We start from the raw sequence: 19542 nt of genomic DNA on the forward strand, positions 1-19542 counted from the left end.
GAGGGAAAAATCGACACCACCCCTTTGTTCCTAGTGATTTTCGAAAATCACCAATATAAGGAAGGGAGTATTATTTTTATTATTTAATTGATCCCTTATTTAATTTTCCTTCCATACATATGATTTGAATATTCTACCAAATCTTTCCATACTTCAAGAAATCTTGCCATACCCTATTTTAGTTAATAATCAAAAATCCATGCCTTATTTAAAAGGCATAGAGACGCCTCTTTCCTTGCTCCCATGGGAGGATCTTTATTTTTATTTTGTTCCATAATATTTTATTCTACTCCGGAAAAATACCAAACAAAATCTTGGCTATTTAAAAAGCCATAATTTTCGAAAATCATAGAATATGGCCTTAGAGTCTATTTTTGTTAATTCTTCTTCCCTACTCCATAATATTGTTTTATTTAATTGTGGAGAATAAAATCTTACCAAATATTCTAAAGATCTTATTGGACTCTATAAATAAGAGCCAAAACCCCTAACCCTAGCCCCCATATTTTCGCCCCCACCCAAATTTTCGTCCCCTCCCTCTCAACTCTCTCCCTCAATTTTCTTCTACTTTACTCCATTAATCATTCATCCTTTGAGAAGAAATTGAAGTTTGATCCAAGAATTTTCAAAGAACCAAGTCTTTACTTACTTTCTACCGATCGTTTTTCTCAAAAAGGTATTCTTATATTAATCTTCTTCTTTCTACTTGATTCCTCTTCTTTCTAACTGATTAATCGGTTTTCTTGAACCCTCATGCATCTTGGTTGAGTGAAAGTGGGATAAAGGGGATATGGGAATATGTTACATGTGTGTGGCGTGTGTGGGTGCGCGTGTCGTGTGTGTGTGTTGTGTTGGTGTAGTGTGTGTTTGATGGCTAAATATTCTTGTGTGACAAATGTCGATGTTAGATCTAGATTGGAGATGCTAATAGAACTTGTGTGATAAACATGATCTTGATTGATTAGTAATGATAAGATAAATCGATGGGAAAAGGGGAAAAGCATTGAGACATGCATGAGTAAGAGTAGTGTTGAACCTAATTTTGTGATATGTGCCTATGTGATTAAAAGGTGAAACTTTGGTTGCGACGCCGGATAACGGAAAAGCGAAACTACTTGAAATCTAAGCAGTCGAGGTGGGCTTTACTCTTAAACTCTTTTATTTGCAAATTTATGAATATGGAGAAATAAGGGTGGTTTAACTGTTATGCCATGCCTATGTCTGTTTTATTGTGATATTGTGTGCCTGATGCCTAGCTTCTGAGTTCGCTCCATTGGGCTATAGGGCTATGGATATGTTTATACGAATTCAGGTCTGAGTATGGGCCGCAAACCCTACCAGGCTGTGTACACGAGGGGATTGGGAGCCGTCCTTGCTAGTCGGCCGGTCTCGTGGGCGAAAAGTGTGGCCACACTTTCGTCGCACCATGGATATGATTGTGATTGGTGATTTTGTTGAGGAAAATGGGGAGTTATTTTGACTGGCCAGTCTATGAAAAATATTTTTGTGATACTCGTTGATCATTTATTTTGATAATTGTAAAACCTCGAGTTCACTTGGTAAGGGTGGCATAACTTATAAAACGTTTTGGCAATGAGCTCACTGAGTATTTCAAAATACTCAACCCTGCATGTGTTTTCCTTATGTGCAGGTTGAACGATGACGAGCGGTGGCGGGTGTTGAACATGTTAACTAATTAGGATGGACGTCTTTGAACTTCAGGCGTAGTTGTGTCTTCATACATAGCTGCACTTTCTCTTGGTCGTTTTCCGCTGAATTCTCTTTGAAACACTTTAGTATTTTGGATATCTGTTTTTCCCTTTTGGTTTAGAGGCTTTAGACTATCTTGTGGTTTTTATCTTGGAAACTATGTCATACTCTTGAGATTTTTGGACGTCATTTATGATACCTTCCTTTTTCTTATTCAAGCTTCTAGGTTAAGTTGTTGCTTTAAATGCTCTGATGTTTTCCTTTAAATCTTTCGGTCAACTCTCTAAATGAAACCCTAGCCTATGTTCACTTCTTTAAGTCCGTTTGGTAGCAGTCGCCGTATTTATTGTACCCTCGGAGGGCGGGCTGTTACAGTTACACTTTATACTCTCTCTTTGCCATCAATTGTCCAATATGCTAGTTTCGTCCGCCCGTGAATAATTGTTTCATTTGCTTTTTGTTACTCAACTTTTGGGCACGGAGAAAAAAAAAATTGTGTTGAAAAGTAAGAGAGAGAAATAAAGTGAGATTAATAAAGAGAGAATAAAGTAAATGATGAAATAAAGTTAGTGTGATTGAATGTTTTGTTTATTGTTAAAAAATAAAATGACTCAACATAGTTGTGACGTCCCAAAAAGGAATACAACTCAACTTATTTGGGACGGGGGAATACTTTTGACAATGGACCCCACCTTTACTTTTTATTAATCCCTCCGTTTCCTCATAGTTGGGGCGAAACTTTTCGGCACGGAGTTTAAGAAGAGATGTTGAGTGTGTTAAATAAATAGATAAAAAATAAGAAAGGGTAAGAAAGTAGAGAGAATAGTAAAAAGTGAATAAAGTGGATACAATAAAGTAAGAAAGAGAAAAATGTTACTATATAAGAAAATGACTCAACTATGAGAGAACTTCCCGAAATGAAAAAATGACTAGACTATAAGGGAATAGAGGGAGTATATTTTAAAAAAGAATCTTTAATTAATTTCTTAATTAACAAAAATTGGTGAAATTTTATAATTAATAATGATTTCATGAATAAACATATATTTAAAGTTTGACTTTTAAAGTATTTCTAACTTATAATGTTTTTAATGGGGTAATTTTGTGTTATATATTGTCTTATATGAATAGTATTTTAATTTTAGAAATAAAATAATTAGTAGTTGAAAGGTCAGGATTTTGCACGCATGTCGTAGGCGCGTGTACCTTCCTATTCAACATGATTTATGAGTTCCCACTTTCCAAAATACTATTAATTAGTATATGGTAAGTTAGGGTGTCGAACCCATGAGGAACGGTAGCATCCGTTATGTATTTCCACACTTAGAAAGGTTTTGGCGATGCCGCCACGCTTTAAATTGGGGGTGGGAACTGAACTACGAAATATAAATAACACTTAAGCTAAGATTGAGAACTAAACATGCAAATAAAATACAAAAAGAAGAAAGCAATTAAACTGGAACGCAGACTGGGCAATCTGATAAACTGGGCAACTTAGCAGTGGCGAAAATTAGAACTATTTCGGAAATAAAACAGAGCAGCAACTTGCATGAGCATTCCTAAGATTAGAAATCAAAAGAGACTAAGTTAAAAGCTAAGGACAATATATACTGAGTGTTAGCTACTACACAAAGTCTAGAAACTAGGATTGTGACCCTTAAAAATAGCTGAACTAATTTAATCCTAAAAGCTAAACTAAATCACATGTAAATTGAAGGTAGAGTGCAGAAATTAACTAAGCTAAAGTGCTGCCAAAAGTGAAAAGAAAGCATGTACTTGTTGTCTCCTAAACCCTATTACCCAAGGTGTAAAACCAATGGATAAAGGCCTACAACTAATGGACAAAGGGCTTGACTTTCAAAAGCTGATTTTATCTACTAATCCTACACGAAAGGCACGAAAATTAAGTGAGAGGAATGACTAAATGGCTGCTACACAACTAACTAAGCAAGAGAAACACAAAATCAACACTTAAACTACCTAATCATGCATTGAAAACATAGAATTAAAAGCTGAAACTTAAAACACTTAAACAAGATGAAATAAGCTTGAAAAAAAGAACAACAATGGAGGATGAAATACAAGACAAGAAATTAAGCAACAAACATTAAACTTAAAACATGCAAACTAAATAATCTAGGTGATTTAAACTCTAAACAAGAACACAACTTTTTTTCTTCTTTTCTTCTTCAAACTTTCGAAACTAGTAACTAACTAAAACAATTAAAACTGAACTAAAGACATTGGGAAAGATTTTTACTAAGCAAGAAAGGTTTAACAAACACTAGAACAACAACAAGATAAAAACCGAAAACGAACAAGAGCTAAACTTCAAAGCACATTAAATACACAAACACTTAAAGAAATTACTACTTGAAATAAGATTTTAAAACAAGAACAACAACAATAACTAAGAGTGAGAAAGATGCAAAAGTACTACAAAGTTAAGAACAAGCAAACTAGAGAAAGCAAACACTACTACTAGATTACTACTACTTCAACCCATGGTGAACAATGATCTTGGCAGCCTTGAAGTGAAAATCTCTCTTCTTAAGGAAGAGAGAAAAGTTTCCTAGAGAGAGAAAGCTAAAACTAAACTAAAGAGTGATAAAGTGGCTAAGTGGTTGGTGACTAAGTCTTTTTAATACATATATCCAATAAAAGATATTTTTCCTCTTTTTTTACTCTCCAAGAGCTGATATGGGCGTGTGTAGCAAGTGAGAATTGTCTTTGACAAGTGTGTGGAAGTGGCTTTAGTCATTTTCCCGTCAGGTTCAAACTGGCCAGTCCAACAGCTTGGCCAGTTTGGGTCTTCTTTGCCTTCTTCCTTCATTTTCTTCCATTCTTTGTCATTTTTCCCTCTTTCTTGCATGTTTTCTTCTTCGTGCCTTAATCAAGCAGCCTCCAAACTTAATGATCCGTTCCCTGCCAAAATAGCATCTTCTCATGCAAATATTCAACTAATAAGTGCGAAAAGTGATCAAATCCGAGTGACGAAAACTAGCCTATCAAACCTCCTCACACTTGGATCATACTTGTCCCAAACCATCCTCTTCAGTTTCTATTCTCTTATTAGTTCACATGCAAATGCAACAAACGCAACAAACCCTCCTTTTCAGTGTTGGTTTTTCTTTGAATTAACTTTAGTACAAAGATACACTAACCGGGTGTAATACAACCCAAATGAAGAACAAAGATAAAAGTACAATAAACTGAATTGAAATAACAAAACAATAATCGAAACTTTAAACCGTAGAGATGTAAGTTGAGTCAAGGAGTCCTCTTTTCGCAAGACGAGATACGCTCCGGTAGTGCTCTTGAATTGGCGTGTCGTACCCAGAGATAAAACGGCTTCGTCTTATTCGTTGCAGCACCGCAAACATAATAAGCTCCGGCGAACTGGATGATGGCGAGGGCAGAGCTTCGATGGAAGACTATGCACAAAGAAGGATAGAACTATGCAAAATGATATGCAATCTTGTTGTGTCTAGTTTTGTGTGGAATGCAATGGATGCATGCCTATTTATAGGCCAAGTCCACTCATGTGCATTGATGGAGTCAACGGCCATCATGTGTGCCATGATGGCTTTTACTGTAACCGTCGGGGGTTACTAGCCGTTACGGGAGCTAGAGGAGATTGATGCATCTGGGCACGCTACACGACGGGGTTCATCGTGAACCTTTTGGTCACACGATACGTCGGGGTCCATCGGGGACCGTTTGTCACCCGCTATGCGTCGGGGTCCGTCGTGGACCTTTTAGCACCCGTTGTGCACTTGGGTCCACTATTATTATTACACGTAATAATTCATCTTATTAAATCAATGTTTAATAAGGTTCTCTCCACCAATGTGGGATAATTAACTCTTTTAATTAATCCCTTGGTTTTATCTCATAGCTCCTTTATAGCTCACCATTGTGACAAACTTTAATTCATAATTTCTCACTCACCGGGAATCGATTTAGAGAAAATGAATATACCACGAACATCTACTCCAAAAGTAGATCGTCGCTATTGCGTTTAATTTTACAAAATTAAATGTCTCGTCACATTTATATTGGTCAAAGTCCATTGACCAAACACGATTCCAACATTTAGTTCCTCTTGTCTTATTAGTTCACATGCAAACGCAACAAACCATCAATCCATCCATCTATATCAACAAAATAATTGTTGGGGATCGATGGTGTGTCACAATAGTATGATATATTTCGCTTTAGGCAAAGCCCTCACGGTTTTGCTCTTGGGGAACTCTCCAAAAGGTCTCAAACTAATTGAGTTGGGGTAGCCCATTTATATGCTTGCAACTCTTGTTCATTCTTGTGAGATATTGTTTGCCCTCACAATCCTCCCCTCAAACCAAGACCACCAGACCAAGACCACATGTCCACCCTATGTTACAGGTCACTAAGTCACCACAGGTCTTGATCGAGCTCACACAGAGACATTGGAGAACTTGCAAGCGCAATCCACCGAACCACGAGCCACACAAGCCCAACCCTGAACCATGGCTCTGATACCATTGTAGATTCACTAATTATCAGGACCTCTTTTTGTATTACACTGTTACTAAGATGGCTAATCTCAGAGGACCAAGCCAAATACAAAAGATAGACCAAGATTACAAGTCTACTTATTACAAGTAACACTTAATCGAAAACCCTAGCTATTCTCAAGTCTTCCACCCGACTTGAGATTCCAGCTCTATCAATTACCTGCACACTAGATGAATCAGTAACACAAAACAAGACTCTGAAGAGTCCAACACTAAACTAATGAATACACACAAATTAGAGATTTGTGGATATGGCTCAGGTCACAGCAGTGACTGCACTAGGCCTCGGACCTCCCCAAATCTCAACTGAGAATCACAAAGAAGAAACCGTTGAACGGATTAAACTATTTAAGATTAGTAAACCCTAGATCTCACCGACTACCGCACACCACAGCTTTGTCGCACACGGATCACCACGAAACTCTTAGAACTCTACTTCACAACCCCAGGACTCTCAAGAACATCACCAATCACAACAAGATCTTACACCACAGTAAAACCTAACCCTAGATCTGAGTAGGAAACCGAAGAAGTGGCCTTACTCAAGATCTAAATCGAAGGATCTCTCTAAAACCGAGAATCATCGGTGGAAACAGAAGATCGAAGAAGATGACCGGCGACAACTGCCGGAGAACAAGAGAGAGAGTACTGAGAAGGCATAGCACAGAGAGAGAGAGAGAGAGAGAGAGAGAGAGAGAGAGAGAGAGAGAGAGAGAGAGAGAGAGAGAGAGAGAGAGAGAGAGAGAGAGAGAGAGAGAGAGAGAGAGAGAGAGAGAGAGAGTATCAGAATAGAATAAGGGAAGAGAGTAAGGTGCGCAGTACATAACTCAGCAAACAAACACATCTCTCATCCAACGGCTGACATCCGTGATCCGCGTGGAGGTGCACACGTGGCGGCCATCGGAGTGATCCAGTAAGTGGATTAAATGAGACAGGCCACAAATGCATTGGGCCTTATTTAATTCCAGCGGGCTTAACATAATATCAGCCCAAGCAAATATTAAGGAACAGCCCAACACTTAGAATAGAGTCCAATATTCAACAATAACCAAAGTAGTATCTCAATTTTCCAGGCAGAATGAGAACCCAATGTTTGCATGTGAGGTTGATTCATTTGATTGGTTAATAGTTGGTGTGTGTTTTGCATATGTTTGAAGATTTATGTTTCTGATGCCAAATGTTAAATCTTGTTTTGGGCATTTGATTGAATTTCAGGATATGTTATGTTTAGGCCTCAAGAGTAGTAGTTTGAAATCAGCTTAGAATTGTATTGTCGCGTGTTTCAATTAGGCTTGAAGATGAGAAATTAATTGCAGTCGATTGTATTTTCATTTTAGCAGCAAAGGATGTGTCTTTGTTAGCATAATTTTCAGAATGTAACAAGATTCTGTCTAAGGTTAGTTTCTTGATACTTATCTACTCATTCTTTATCCGATATATCTTTGTTGCTTACATACATGTTGCAATCATTCATATGATAAAGGATATCAGGTTGTATGTTGCCGTACAAATGAATGTTGATCTTCGGTAGTCAGAGATTTTCATGCGAGGAAATTGGCAATTTAGAAGATTGAGGATTCACAGAGATATTCGTGTTGGTTTGAGTATCATCAATGCCAAAGAATCTCCTGCAGTTAGTATCATCAGATATGATCAGCAATTCATGATTGCCTTGTCTAGATCTTTCTCTCAAACCGTCTCTTACGCCCTTCTTGTTTCAACTATGGACACCAAATGCATATTATCTCAACGATAATGCAGCACAAATATCCTAAAGAAACAACGAAGGTATAATCTCAGATGACTTTAGGAGAGACCAGCGCTGTAACGCCCCACTTTCTGACTCTAATTTTCGAACCATTTTTTTTTTGCATTTAATGCTTTTAATGCTGTGAAGTCGTGAATTAAATATCAAGTGGAATGATTTATTTGATATTTTTGGTGACCTAGTTTTGAATTGGAATTATGAATATGTGTTGATTGAGTCAACTTCGTTGAATACGTGACGTGGCCGACTTGAATATTTGATGTGGGGTGAATTCAATTGGTTTTGAATAATTGAAAATTGTTATGAGAGCTCGAGAATTCTGATGGTAAAATCACAATGTGAATTTAATTAAATCCTTTCCTTAAGGATTATTTATTGGACTCAATTCCGTGTTGGATCCGATAAATTAAATAAATAAGTCCGATCTTATAAAAGAATGAATTGCAGGCTACACAATTTAAATATAAATACCAGTGCTTGAATCCCAAATCAATTTTAATTAAATCCCTATTCCTTGTCTTGGTCACCAAGACTTTCCTTTGTCACAATTTTTCCTTGAAAAAAAAATATGTATCCTGCAGAGATCTCCCTTCTTCATTCCCTTACGCGTTCCCATCTTTATTCTGCAAATCTCATTCCAAAATGCATTCCAGTCATTGCAGAAGGAAGTTCTTTTTTTCTATTTAGCAAATAAATTGCCAAATTTCCTTCCTTCCACATCACGCTCCTCTCCTTTGCAATCTGCAAGAAATCTTCCCAAAATTTAGACCACAATCAATTGAAATCAATCACCAAAATTATTCTCAATACACTTTATATAAATCCCCATACCCTAATTTCTCATACTCACACAAATTCGCAGTCACTCTCTTCTCACCTTTGAATCACCAAATCGACAGAGGGAGCAGTAGGGAGGAGTTCATCTTTTTCCCCACCAAATCCTAATTTCACCACGGTAATCATCCTTCCATGTTCCTCCCCTGTTTTCCCCACCAAATCCTAATCTCACCACGGTAACCAAATCCGGAAGGGGGAGAACCAGAAGCTTAGATCTTTTGCCTAAGTTGATTCGTTCAGTGAAGGTATAAACATCTCCCTTTCTCTCAATTTTCCAAACATCAAGCCTATCACTTTGTTGCATCCGTCGAAATTCGAAACCGAATTAAAACAATCAACTTAATCAAAATTAAGGACTTATCTTGCGGGGTTATTTGGGGTGAATCGGGTGAGGGGGTATTTCTTTTTTAGTTCTTGGGAAAAACTTACATTCCATAACTTTACTGGATACTCCGTCCCCGATTAAGAGTCACACTTTTCCATTTCGGTCCGTCCCCAATTAAGAGCCACACTTCATTTTTACCATAAATAGTAAGTAGGTCCCACATTCCACTTACTCAATTCACTCACATGTTATTATAAAACCAATATAAAAAATGGGTCCCACATTCCACTAACTTTTTCAACCAACTTTTCTTTACATTTCTTAAAACTCGTGCCCGGTCAAAGTGTGACTCTTAATCGGGGACGGAGGGAGTATTTTTTTAAATCCGACTTTGGGAGAGACGCATTAAGGTCATGCGTTTCCTTTTAATGAAATGCACGAGTGTCATGCGTTTTAGGGTAAGACTCTTAGAGCTCATGCGTCTTTTAATTTTTTTATTTTATTTTATTAGAAGATGCATAACTGTCATGCGTCTTAGTGTAAGACGCATAAGCGTCATGCGTCTCTTCTTCGAACTTAAAACAGAAGCGAGGTAGAGGAAGCTCAGTTCAGCTTGAGAGAAAGAAAGAAAAGGGGCAGGCGATTTGTTAGGCGATTTCCGGCAGTTCTCGCCGATTTCTGGCCATTTCCTCTTATCTTTCGGTAAGTTTTGTTCAATCTTTCAACATTTCTCACTTATTCGTTGTTTATTGCATAACATTAGTGTTTCTAATGCCAAACTTGTCAAATTTACTAAATTAGGGTTTATAGAAAAAAATTGTCTCTAATTGTTGTTATTTTGTACTCCCTCCGTCCCATTAAATATGCAACATATGAGAATCGGCACAGGTTTTTATGCAGTGTTGTCTTGTGAGTGAATGAAGAGAGAGTAAAGTAGGAGAGATGAAAAAGTAGAGATAGAGATGTTTCATTTTAGGAAATATTTCATTTTTAATGGAACAAACTAAAAAGGAAAACGTTTCATTTCGAATGGGACAGAGGGAGTATATTTTTTTATGCAGAAATGATGTCAGTATTTGTGAGTTTGTATTGGGGTGGTAGAATAGTTCAACTTTCTCAAGTGGGTATTGGTTATGATCCACCTCGTGCGAGAGGCTCTATCATATTGAATTCGTGTGTTTCATTCTCTGAAATAGTTGCAATGATATTGTTACGAGCCTCTTTTACTATATTATTTTGTTTAGATCCTTTTCTATTATATTATTTTGTTTAGATATTATAGGATTTAGCATATCTTTCCATATTGTATCCACATATATTATAAATATGTGTGCAGTCTCTCTTAGTAATCAATTAATAATTTCATTATCTTTTGCCAATCCCTTTGTTGCCGACGAGATTCATTCTCGCACCCAGCTCTATCTCCGGAGATCACCGCCAACCCAAGACTTGGGCGCCGGATTAATCAATGGATCTAAGCTCTCAACGCTGCCGACGGAGACTCCTCCACGCCAGCCCTATCGTTTGTCCGCCGACCCTTAAACGAGGGCGCCGGAATTGTGGTGTTCAGTTGTGAATTTGGACGGAATTCTCACGTTAGGAGCACCGTGGTGAGAGGTCGACGGCAACGTTGATTCTCACACCACGGCAGGAGAAAACAGCGGATCCTGCTTTGGGAGTCTGATTTAATTCGATCTGTTCTTTTGGGGGAAGAAAGTCGAAGAGAGAGAGAGAGAGTTGGAGTTTCTGTTTTGAAGTCATACAGTAGGGAGAGAAGAGAGTTAAGACATATTTTGGGAAGGGGAGTGCTTTATTTAAATTGGTTTACAACTTTAATTTTGTTTAAATGTTGTAGCTAATTTGGAATATGGCAGTAGAGATTACTGCACGTTTAATTTGGAAGGGAGTATTTTCTGTTTATCATTTAAAATCTTTTTTCTTGTTTTGTTTGTAAAAGGATGGGGTTGGATAATTAATTTCTATTGGGCCAATTCTTCCAAGTCTTGGCAGTGGGCCATTTTTGTTAAAAATTCTTCGGGATGAGTGTGTTGATTCTTTTTTATTGAACTATATGGTGTTTTAATCTTTGGGCTGTTTTAATAAAATTTGTCGGGGCGTGAGAGGACAGAGTTTAATCGAAAAGACCAAGTTCTAATTGGAAAAAATTCATAATGGTACCAAGAAAATAATTGAAGACTTAGGAAGCATGCATCTTATCTATTGTTTGATTTCTTATGTTGATATATGTGTTATTTAATATCTAAAGGTAATATCTTGCACGCGAAACGTGATACCAATGGGAAGAATATAGTTGAGATTTAAGTGCTTCGAGGTGGGCTTTCTTTAAATAAGGACATCGTTCTAAATGCTTTTATCGATGGGAATAAAATTTGTGTTTATCGTGCCTTGTTCAAATTTTTACGTGCCTATCTGAGATGGCTTTTGCCATTTAGTATTTAAATCGAATTCGAGTCCTTGTAGGGCCGCGAACCCGGGTTGGCCGGTCTAGTGGCTTGGTTTGTGGCCACATTCAAAGTCATATATGAGCAGATATGGTTAACGTCTATGGGAAAATGACTGATCAGTCGAATTTTTACAATGGAAATGATTTTAGTGCCTCGGGCCTTTCTAAAGCTAAAACCCCGATGGTTACTTATTGGCATGATAATACTATTTTGATAACTTGTTTTTCGGCATAGTACACTGACTATATTTATAGTACTCAGCCCTGCATATGTTTTCCTTATGTGCAAGTTGAGCGACGACGAGCACTTGCTGGTGTTGAGCACAAATAAAATCTGAGCCTTACTTGCTTGTCTTAAAACTTTGGGTTTCATTGTGTCTTCATACACGACGTCACTACTCTTGAACTCTTCCGTTGGGAATTTATTTTCACTCATTATTCGTTTGACTTTGAACCCGTTTATCTTTGAGAATTTAAGACTTTCTTTTTGGACAATGTCAAACTCTTGTTGTTTCTTTTTGAGTAATAATTGTTGGTCAAACTTTTAATGAAACCCTAGTCTTATTCTTCGTCTGTTTTAAATTTTTTTATTTTAAATTTCTTTAAATCGCGACCACTCGTATTTATTAACCCTAAAGGGCGGTCGTGACAAGCGCTGTCAGTATTGATTCTTCACACCAGCAATCAACAAATTCAGGTGAAGGTGAAGTTATCTTATTGATTAGATACTGTTGATTGGGAAATAAACTTCATGACACAAACCAATTGCAGCTATGAAGCTACCTTATTGAATAAATACTGTTGATTGGGAAATAAACTTCATGAAACACACCAATTGTAGCTATGAAGCTAGCTTACATATAAGATATAAACTTGATGACGGTTATTGATGATTGGGATGATCAGGCGAGGCGCTGAGTGGATCTGATAACAAAGCTGAAGTTGTAAGAACTGACACCTTTGTAAATACCATCAACATGCTCAGTGTAAGAAACCTGGCCATTGGTGGAGTTCGTGTCTTGCTGCGTGTAAGAATAAGGAATATCGCAAGTGCCCCTAGTCCCGACATACTCAATCACAGCCGAAGTCCTCGCAGGTACGGGAACAGAGCCCGAAGCCTTAAGTGATGTGGTAGTAGTTGTGGTGGTGTCCCACCGGAGAGTGGTGTTTATCTCGAATGAGACGGTGATCTCTCCTTTTACGATGAAGGGCACGCCAGTACTGAAGGTGGTGGTCACCCCTGCAGTTAAAGACAAGCTGCGGCTAAAAGTATAAGATTTCTCGTCTTGATACGTAATCTCAACACCCATGTTAGCCTCTTGGTCGGTGGAGTTAATAAGCACGGATGAGCCTGCAACGTAAGGCATCTCGTTATATATCCTGGCGTTGTCCATCCGATATCTGACGTTGTGGATCTTTCTTTGGGATACGAGCTCTTGCACCACCAGTCTGGCTTCATTGGTGATGGTGCGGACGGCCGCATTTAACATGCTGGTCTTCCCTTGGGCGGTCAGACGTGAACAATATTGGTCATTGCCCGCATTGCGGAGTGCAATGGTGTCACCGTCGATTCTGACCGGCCAGAAGTGCGCGTCGCGGTTGTTGATGGAAGACTGGTTATTGGCATCGGCCCATATCCAGTTTGGACTGCGCCTCCAGAACAGGCCCAACCAGTGATCCGATGCTATGCGGACATGTCCGTCCGACATGAGCGACACCCGGTGGCTGGATGCCAACTCGCTAGGATCATTCGATGAGAACTGTAGGTAGTTGGCGCCATCCTGGGACACTCCTCTAAGGAAACTGAACATATAGGATACTCAACTTTAATTTATTAATAAAAAATACCAATTTCCTTTGTGTATCATTGGATGATGATAAACAAAAGTTACTAACATCATAAATTGAATTCTTTGGTCAACAAGAATATGTAACAGTACCTGCCATTGTCCCCTTTGAAAGCCACGTGGCCAGGCAGTTTCACCAATGTACTCCAATCCACAAAAGTTAAGAAATTGTACGAAAGGGCGTTTAACTGCACGAAAATGCCCCAGTACTGCGGATCTATCAACAGGCGCCCACCGGTCTGAACGTGATTCAAGTAAAACTGACCTGCTGGCCTACGAGGCGCCTGAACCGCCTCGAACAACGTGCATGAAGGATTTGTTGTGTCTTCCACGGGCTCCCTTAATTCAGCAACGATGCCATTTCCATTCACTCTCTGCGACCAATACCTGTTGGAATGACAGAATCGGAGGTGAACGTAGTTGGCGTTGCTTGTTGCTCTTTCGACTTCAATCTTCACGAGCGTGCTGAACACACTCTGCTCCCCAAGCTCTACTACTCTTGCCCTTTCGTTGTAGTAAAGATGCCCTCTATCAGGATAACCAATTGTTCTAATGGCGATGAACCTTGGAAGATTGAAGGCCATGCTCACCTGCTTGTAAAAATATATACATATAATCAAAATAGCTACTACTTCATCTGTCTACCAATAATCATCTCAATTTTCCATTTTTGTCCATCCACCAATAAATATTCCGTTTACTTTTTTACTACTACTTTTGGTAATAGACACCTTATTCCACTAACTTTATCTCATTCACATTTTATTATAAATATATAAAAGTAGGACACGTATTCTATTATTTTTTCAATTCAATTTTCATTATATTTCTTAAAACCTGTGTCTGATCAAACTGAGCCTATTATTCGTGGACAAATGGATTTTAAGATGAAACTCAATGGATTTCTATCAATGGATTTTAAGATGAGTTACTAACTACTCCATCCGTCTCATTAAATATGTAACATTTGCTTTTCGGCACGGGATTTTATGTAGTGTTGTTTTGTGAGTTTATGAATAGAGAGTAAAGTAAGAGAGAAGAAAAAGTAGAGAGAGTAATGTTTCCATTTTTAGAAACGTTTCATTTTTAATGGGACAGACCGAAAAGGAAAACGTTGCATTTCTAATGGGACAAAGGGAGTATAAGTTTGAAACTTTAACTAGCCCAACAATATATCTAAACTGAAATAAAAGGATAACTGTAATTATTTAGACCTAAACTAAAAAATAAAGCTAAGGCCCAATAACATATTTGGGCTTAGAAAATATAACCTCGTTCACGTTAAAGAGTTTGAGGGAGGGTGGTGACAAATAAAAAACAAGCGATAGTGTAAAGAGTCAGAGTAAATTTTTAACCGACGTCTTAAATTCGTTGATAGATATTTTGCAGACATTGTCTTTGTCGCCACGGGCTATCCTTCCATTACAATTCTAGGAGTTTATTGACGGAAAAAATCGTCGGTAAAGCTCAATAAAATTTGATGAAATAAAGAAAAAGACTATTATATTTATCCAACGATAAAAACAAAGGACTAGGAGAGAAGATTTTACCGAAATTGAAAAGTGGAAATGCAAAAGGCTTCAATCTTGTTTGTGTGATTCTCTGTGGAAATGCAGCGACTCTATTTATAGATGAAATAATTAGTAGTATGCTTTTATTGATAAGGTTGGTACAGTTGGCAAACGCAGAAATAGATGTCGTTTTGATATAGTATTTGATTGGTGGAGAAAGATAAATGAAAGATAAGATAAATGCACGCCTTCCAAAGTGATCTTGATAATGATATAAGACGTATATTATACAGAATTCTTAGAATTTACGAAGGACCATATATTTCCGGATACGCCTTCCAAAAATATACACCTTCGTATATTTGCTTTTTTCTTCATTTAGTAAATAGGAGTGATTTGTTATCTTTTGCATCAATCAATAATACAATTGTATATTATCATCTTTATGGTTCTTCTTTCTGCGAGAAACCTAATCGCGTTGATCAATCTCCTCGACAGAAACTTATCTTCGATTTCCGATCTACGGATGTCGATCAGTCCGATAGGATATCCACTGTAAATGAGAAACAGGGATAATAAAACAGATGAAAACACCACATCAGTGAAGAATAAATGCATAACTCTACAAGCATAATAAATGCTACTATGATAGGTCCTTGACCTATCGAGCCTGAGCACCACGATTTAAACGAAGAAATAGAGGATAAGAGAAACCCTACTTGAGGTGATAGGGGGTTCCGCCAGAACCAAGAATGAGAATAATGTGTTTATTATTTCTTAATGAATCAAAATACTATAGAACTTTATTATATATAAAATTCTATACCCTAAAATGTATCTTGCTAATCAAGCTAGATAAATAAATAAAAAACTTACAAAAGATATGGAAAGTAAATAAAGATAACTAACTAAAATAAAAGATATGCTAAATCAAGAAAGGCATATTGGAGATGATCTTCGGCGAGATTTGCTAAATCGAGGACCCTATCATACTCCCTCCGTCCACGGTGAAGTGTCTATGTTAACTTAGAACAAGTTTTAAGAAATGTAATAGAAAGTGAGTAGAAAAAGTTAGTAGTGTACGAGTCCTACTTTTATATATTAATTTTAAAATAAAATGTGAGTGAGATGAGTTAGTGGAATGTGGGGTCCATTACCAAAAGTACTCCCTCCGTTCCATAGTAATAGAGTCATTTTGTCATTTTGGTACGTTCCATAGTAATAGAGTCATTTTCCTTTTAGTAAAAATCAACACATTTTTCCACATTTACTTTACTCTCTCTTACTTTTTTCTCTCTTCATCTCTCCACCATTTTCATTATCTACTTTATTCTCCCTTTACTTAACTCACCTAACACAATTTTTCTTAATCTCTGTGCCGAAAAGAAACGCCTCCATTACTATGGAACGGAGGGAGTAGTAAAAAGTAAATGAGAAACTTAAATATGGACGAACAAAAAAAATGGAAACTTGAGATGTCTCAAACGTGGACATAGGAGTATTTATTAAATATTCTCTCATTCGTCCCACAATAAGAGTCACATTAAGAGTCACATTTTACTTTTACCGTAAATTGTAAATATGTCTCACATTCTACTAACTCACTTCACTCCCATTCTATTAATATATTCCGAATAAGCCTTCCAAAAATAATCCAGCGCATAAAACACGTTTCCAAATCAGGACCATAAAATATTTTCAACGTTTTTATGAATTAATTATAAAAACATCAAAAAATTCGAATCTAATTAAATTATTGAACTCAGCCACTTGTGCTAGGCAAAATATGGACTAACTCTGTTGAAATGCATTAAAAATGGAGTGTAGGTGTAAATAAAATAAGATGAAAAGTGGTATTTATAGTCTGAATTTATGGTATAAAAATTAATAAAAAAGATTAAAACCTGCAATGAGCGGTTTTATCCGCATTGGAATGGAAATATATAAGGCCTCTACTTCTATATAGGATAGATAAATAGAGAATAAAGTAAATGATGAAATAAAGTAAGTGTGATTAAATGTTTGGTTTATTGTTAAAAAATAAAATGACTCAACATAGTTGTGACGTCCCGAAAAGGAATACAACTCAACTTAGTTGGGACGGGGGAATACTTAAAAAAGAATCTTCAATTAATTCCTTAATTTCTTAATTAACAAAAATTGGTGAAATTTTCTAATTAATAATGATTTCATGAATAGGGTAGTGATAAAATGCAAACTTATAGTATATTGTACAAACTTAACACAGTTTCAACACAGTTTCAATACAATATCAACACAGTGTAAAATTTCTAGATTTTAATGTCAATACAGTATCAACACAACATCAATCATTGACTACCGTTGAAATTCAGTTGACATTTTTTTGTTGATGTTTTTTTTTTATCTATTGACATTTTTCAATGGTCCAGATCATAGTTTTGAGTTTATACAATATTTAGAGTTTTCATTTGATCACATCCCTTTTAATAAGTATATTGTAACATCCCGGATTTTAGAACCCTAAATTTTGAGCCCTAGAATTAATTGTTGATGACGTGGCATCGAGAATGCTTTTATTTCATGAGTTGATATGGTCAATTTGAGTTAGGGTTTGTGTTGAAAGTTTGAAAAGTCAAACCTATTTAATTTAATGATGTGGCATGTGATATATTAAGATATGAGACTATGTGGCAATTTAATTGTTTATGGGTGAGTGAGAATATTAGAAAAAATTTCCATAAATACTTGTCACCCTAATTCTCATAATTTTCGAACCCTAGACCCCTTGGAGAAAGAATTTCTATTTTTCCGAAATTTATTTAATCCTTGAGGTATTCATCCAAATTAAATTCCAAGAGCCAATTATTTCCTTGTTTAGAGATGGAAAAAAATCGAGCCCCCTTATTTTCTAGTGATTGTCGAAAATCACTATATTTGGGAAGGAAGGAATTGTTTTATCTTGTTTGATTCCTTACTTGATTTCCTTCCATACCTAGAATTTAATTATTCTACCAAATCTTTCCATACTTCAAGAGATCTTGCCTTACTTTATTTTAGTCAATATTCAAGAAATCCATGCCTTATTTAAAAGGCATAGAAATCGCCCCTTACCTTGTTTCATGGAGGATTTTCCTTATTTTTATTTTGCTCCATGATATTTTATTCTATATGGAAAAATACCAAAAACAAAACCATGGCTAATTACCTAGCCTAATTTTCGAAAATTAGGAGATATTGCAATCTTCTATTTTTGTTAATTCTTCTTCCCTACTTCACAATATTATTTCATTTATTTATTTAATTGGGAGAATGCGATCTTACCAAATATTCTATTCTAATTACCAAAAGATCTTGTTGAACACTATAAATAAGAGAACACCCCAACCCAAGACCCCAAATTTTCGGCCCCCTCACTCACATTCACTCTCTCAATTTTTTTCTCCTACATTCTCCATTAATCCTTCATCCTTTGAGAAGAAATTGAAGTTTAATCCAAGAACTTTGAAGAATCAAGGCTAATACTTGTTTTCTACCGATTGTTTTTCGCTAAAGAGGTATTTTTGTTTAAAAGTTATGTTCGTTCTTCTTCTACCTCTTCTTTTTCTTCTTCTAACCGATTAATCGGTCTTCTCGAACCCTCATGCATCTTAGTTGAGTGAAAGAGGGATAAAAAGGGATGTGGGAACATGTGTATGTGTGTATGCCGAGTGTGTGTGTGGCGTGTGTGTGTGTACCGTGTGTGTGTGTGTTGTTGTGTGGTGTAGTGTGTGCTTGATAGTTAAATAATATGGTGTGATAAACATGATCTTGATTAATTAGTAATGATAAAATAAATCGTTGGGAAGAAGGAAAAGTAATGAGACATGCATGAGTAAGAGTAGTATTGAACCTAATTTGTGATATGTGCCTATGTGATTAAAAGGTGAAACTTTGGTTGCGAAGCCGGCTAACGGAAAAGCGAAACTACTTGAAAACTAAGCAATCGAGGTGGGCTTTACTCTTAAAACTCTCTTTTATTTTGTCAAAAATGTTATTCAGTGTTATAAGGGCGGTTTAACTGTTATGCCATGCCTATGTTTGTTTTAATGTGATCGTTGGATATGCTTATACGAATTCGGGTCTGAGTATGGGCCGCAAGCCCTACCAGGCTGTGTACACAATGGGATCGAGAGCCATCCTTGCTAGTCGGCCGGTCTCGTGGGCGAAAAGTGTGGCCACACTTTCGTCGCACCATGGAATGATTGTTAATTGATGAGAAAATGGGAGGTTATTTTGACTGGCCAGTCTATGAAAATATATTTTGTGATACTCGTGATAATTCTTTTATAACTGCTTAAAACTCGAGTTCACTTGGTAAGGGTGGCATAACTTATAAAATGTTTTGGCAACGAGCTCACTGAGTATTTCAAAATACTCAGCCCTGCATGTGTTTTCCTTATGTGCAGGTTGAATGACGACGAGTAGTGGCGGGTGTTGAGCAGATTAATGCATTAAAAAGGATATGTTGAACTTCAAGCGTAGTTGTGTCTTCATACATAGCTA

General features: G+C 36.8%; 1 protein-coding gene across 3 annotated transcripts; it reads right to left on the bottom strand.

Annotated features, from left to right (window-relative positions):
- Positions 1-12412: 12412 nt before the first annotated feature.
- LOC125204547 (uncharacterized) lies at positions 12413-15110 on the bottom strand. 3 transcript variants are annotated; one of them, XM_048103237.2, is made up of 3 exons: positions 15058-15110; positions 13601-14097; positions 12413-13463 (listed from the first exon to the last, which is right to left on the bottom strand). In XM_048103237.2, the coding sequence occupies exons 2-3, from the start codon at positions 14089-14091 to the stop codon at positions 12563-12565; spliced, it is 1392 nt and encodes a 463-aa protein (XP_047959194.1). In that variant the 5' UTR covers positions 14092-14097; positions 15058-15110; the 3' UTR covers positions 12413-12562. The 3 variants fall into 3 exon arrangements, with proteins under 3 accessions (XP_047959194.1, XP_047959195.1, XP_088916322.1); XM_048103238.2 differs by having other exon boundaries at positions 13601-14100; positions 15058-15101; XM_089060196.1 differs by having other exon boundaries at positions 14867-15100.
- Between the last annotated feature and the right edge of the window lie 4432 nt (positions 15111-19542).

Source organism: Salvia hispanica, chromosome 6 (genome assembly GCF_029641045.1).
Source record: "Salvia hispanica isolate PSC_SH4W2 chromosome 6, Shi_PSC_v1, whole genome shotgun sequence".
NCBI classification, from domain to species: domain Eukaryota; kingdom Viridiplantae; phylum Streptophyta; class Magnoliopsida; order Lamiales; family Lamiaceae; genus Salvia; species Salvia hispanica.

Bases quoted from the DNA above. Each gene is read 5' to 3' on its own strand.
- LOC125204547 (XM_048103237.2), bottom strand. From the start codon at position 14,091: ATGGCCTTCAATCTTCCAAGGTTCATCGCCATTAGAACAATTGGTTAT. The intron at 13,464-13,600 runs GTACTGTTACAT...CTATATGTTCAG, and splicing joins TTCAAAGGGGACAATGGCAG to TTTCCTTAGAGGAGTGTCCC.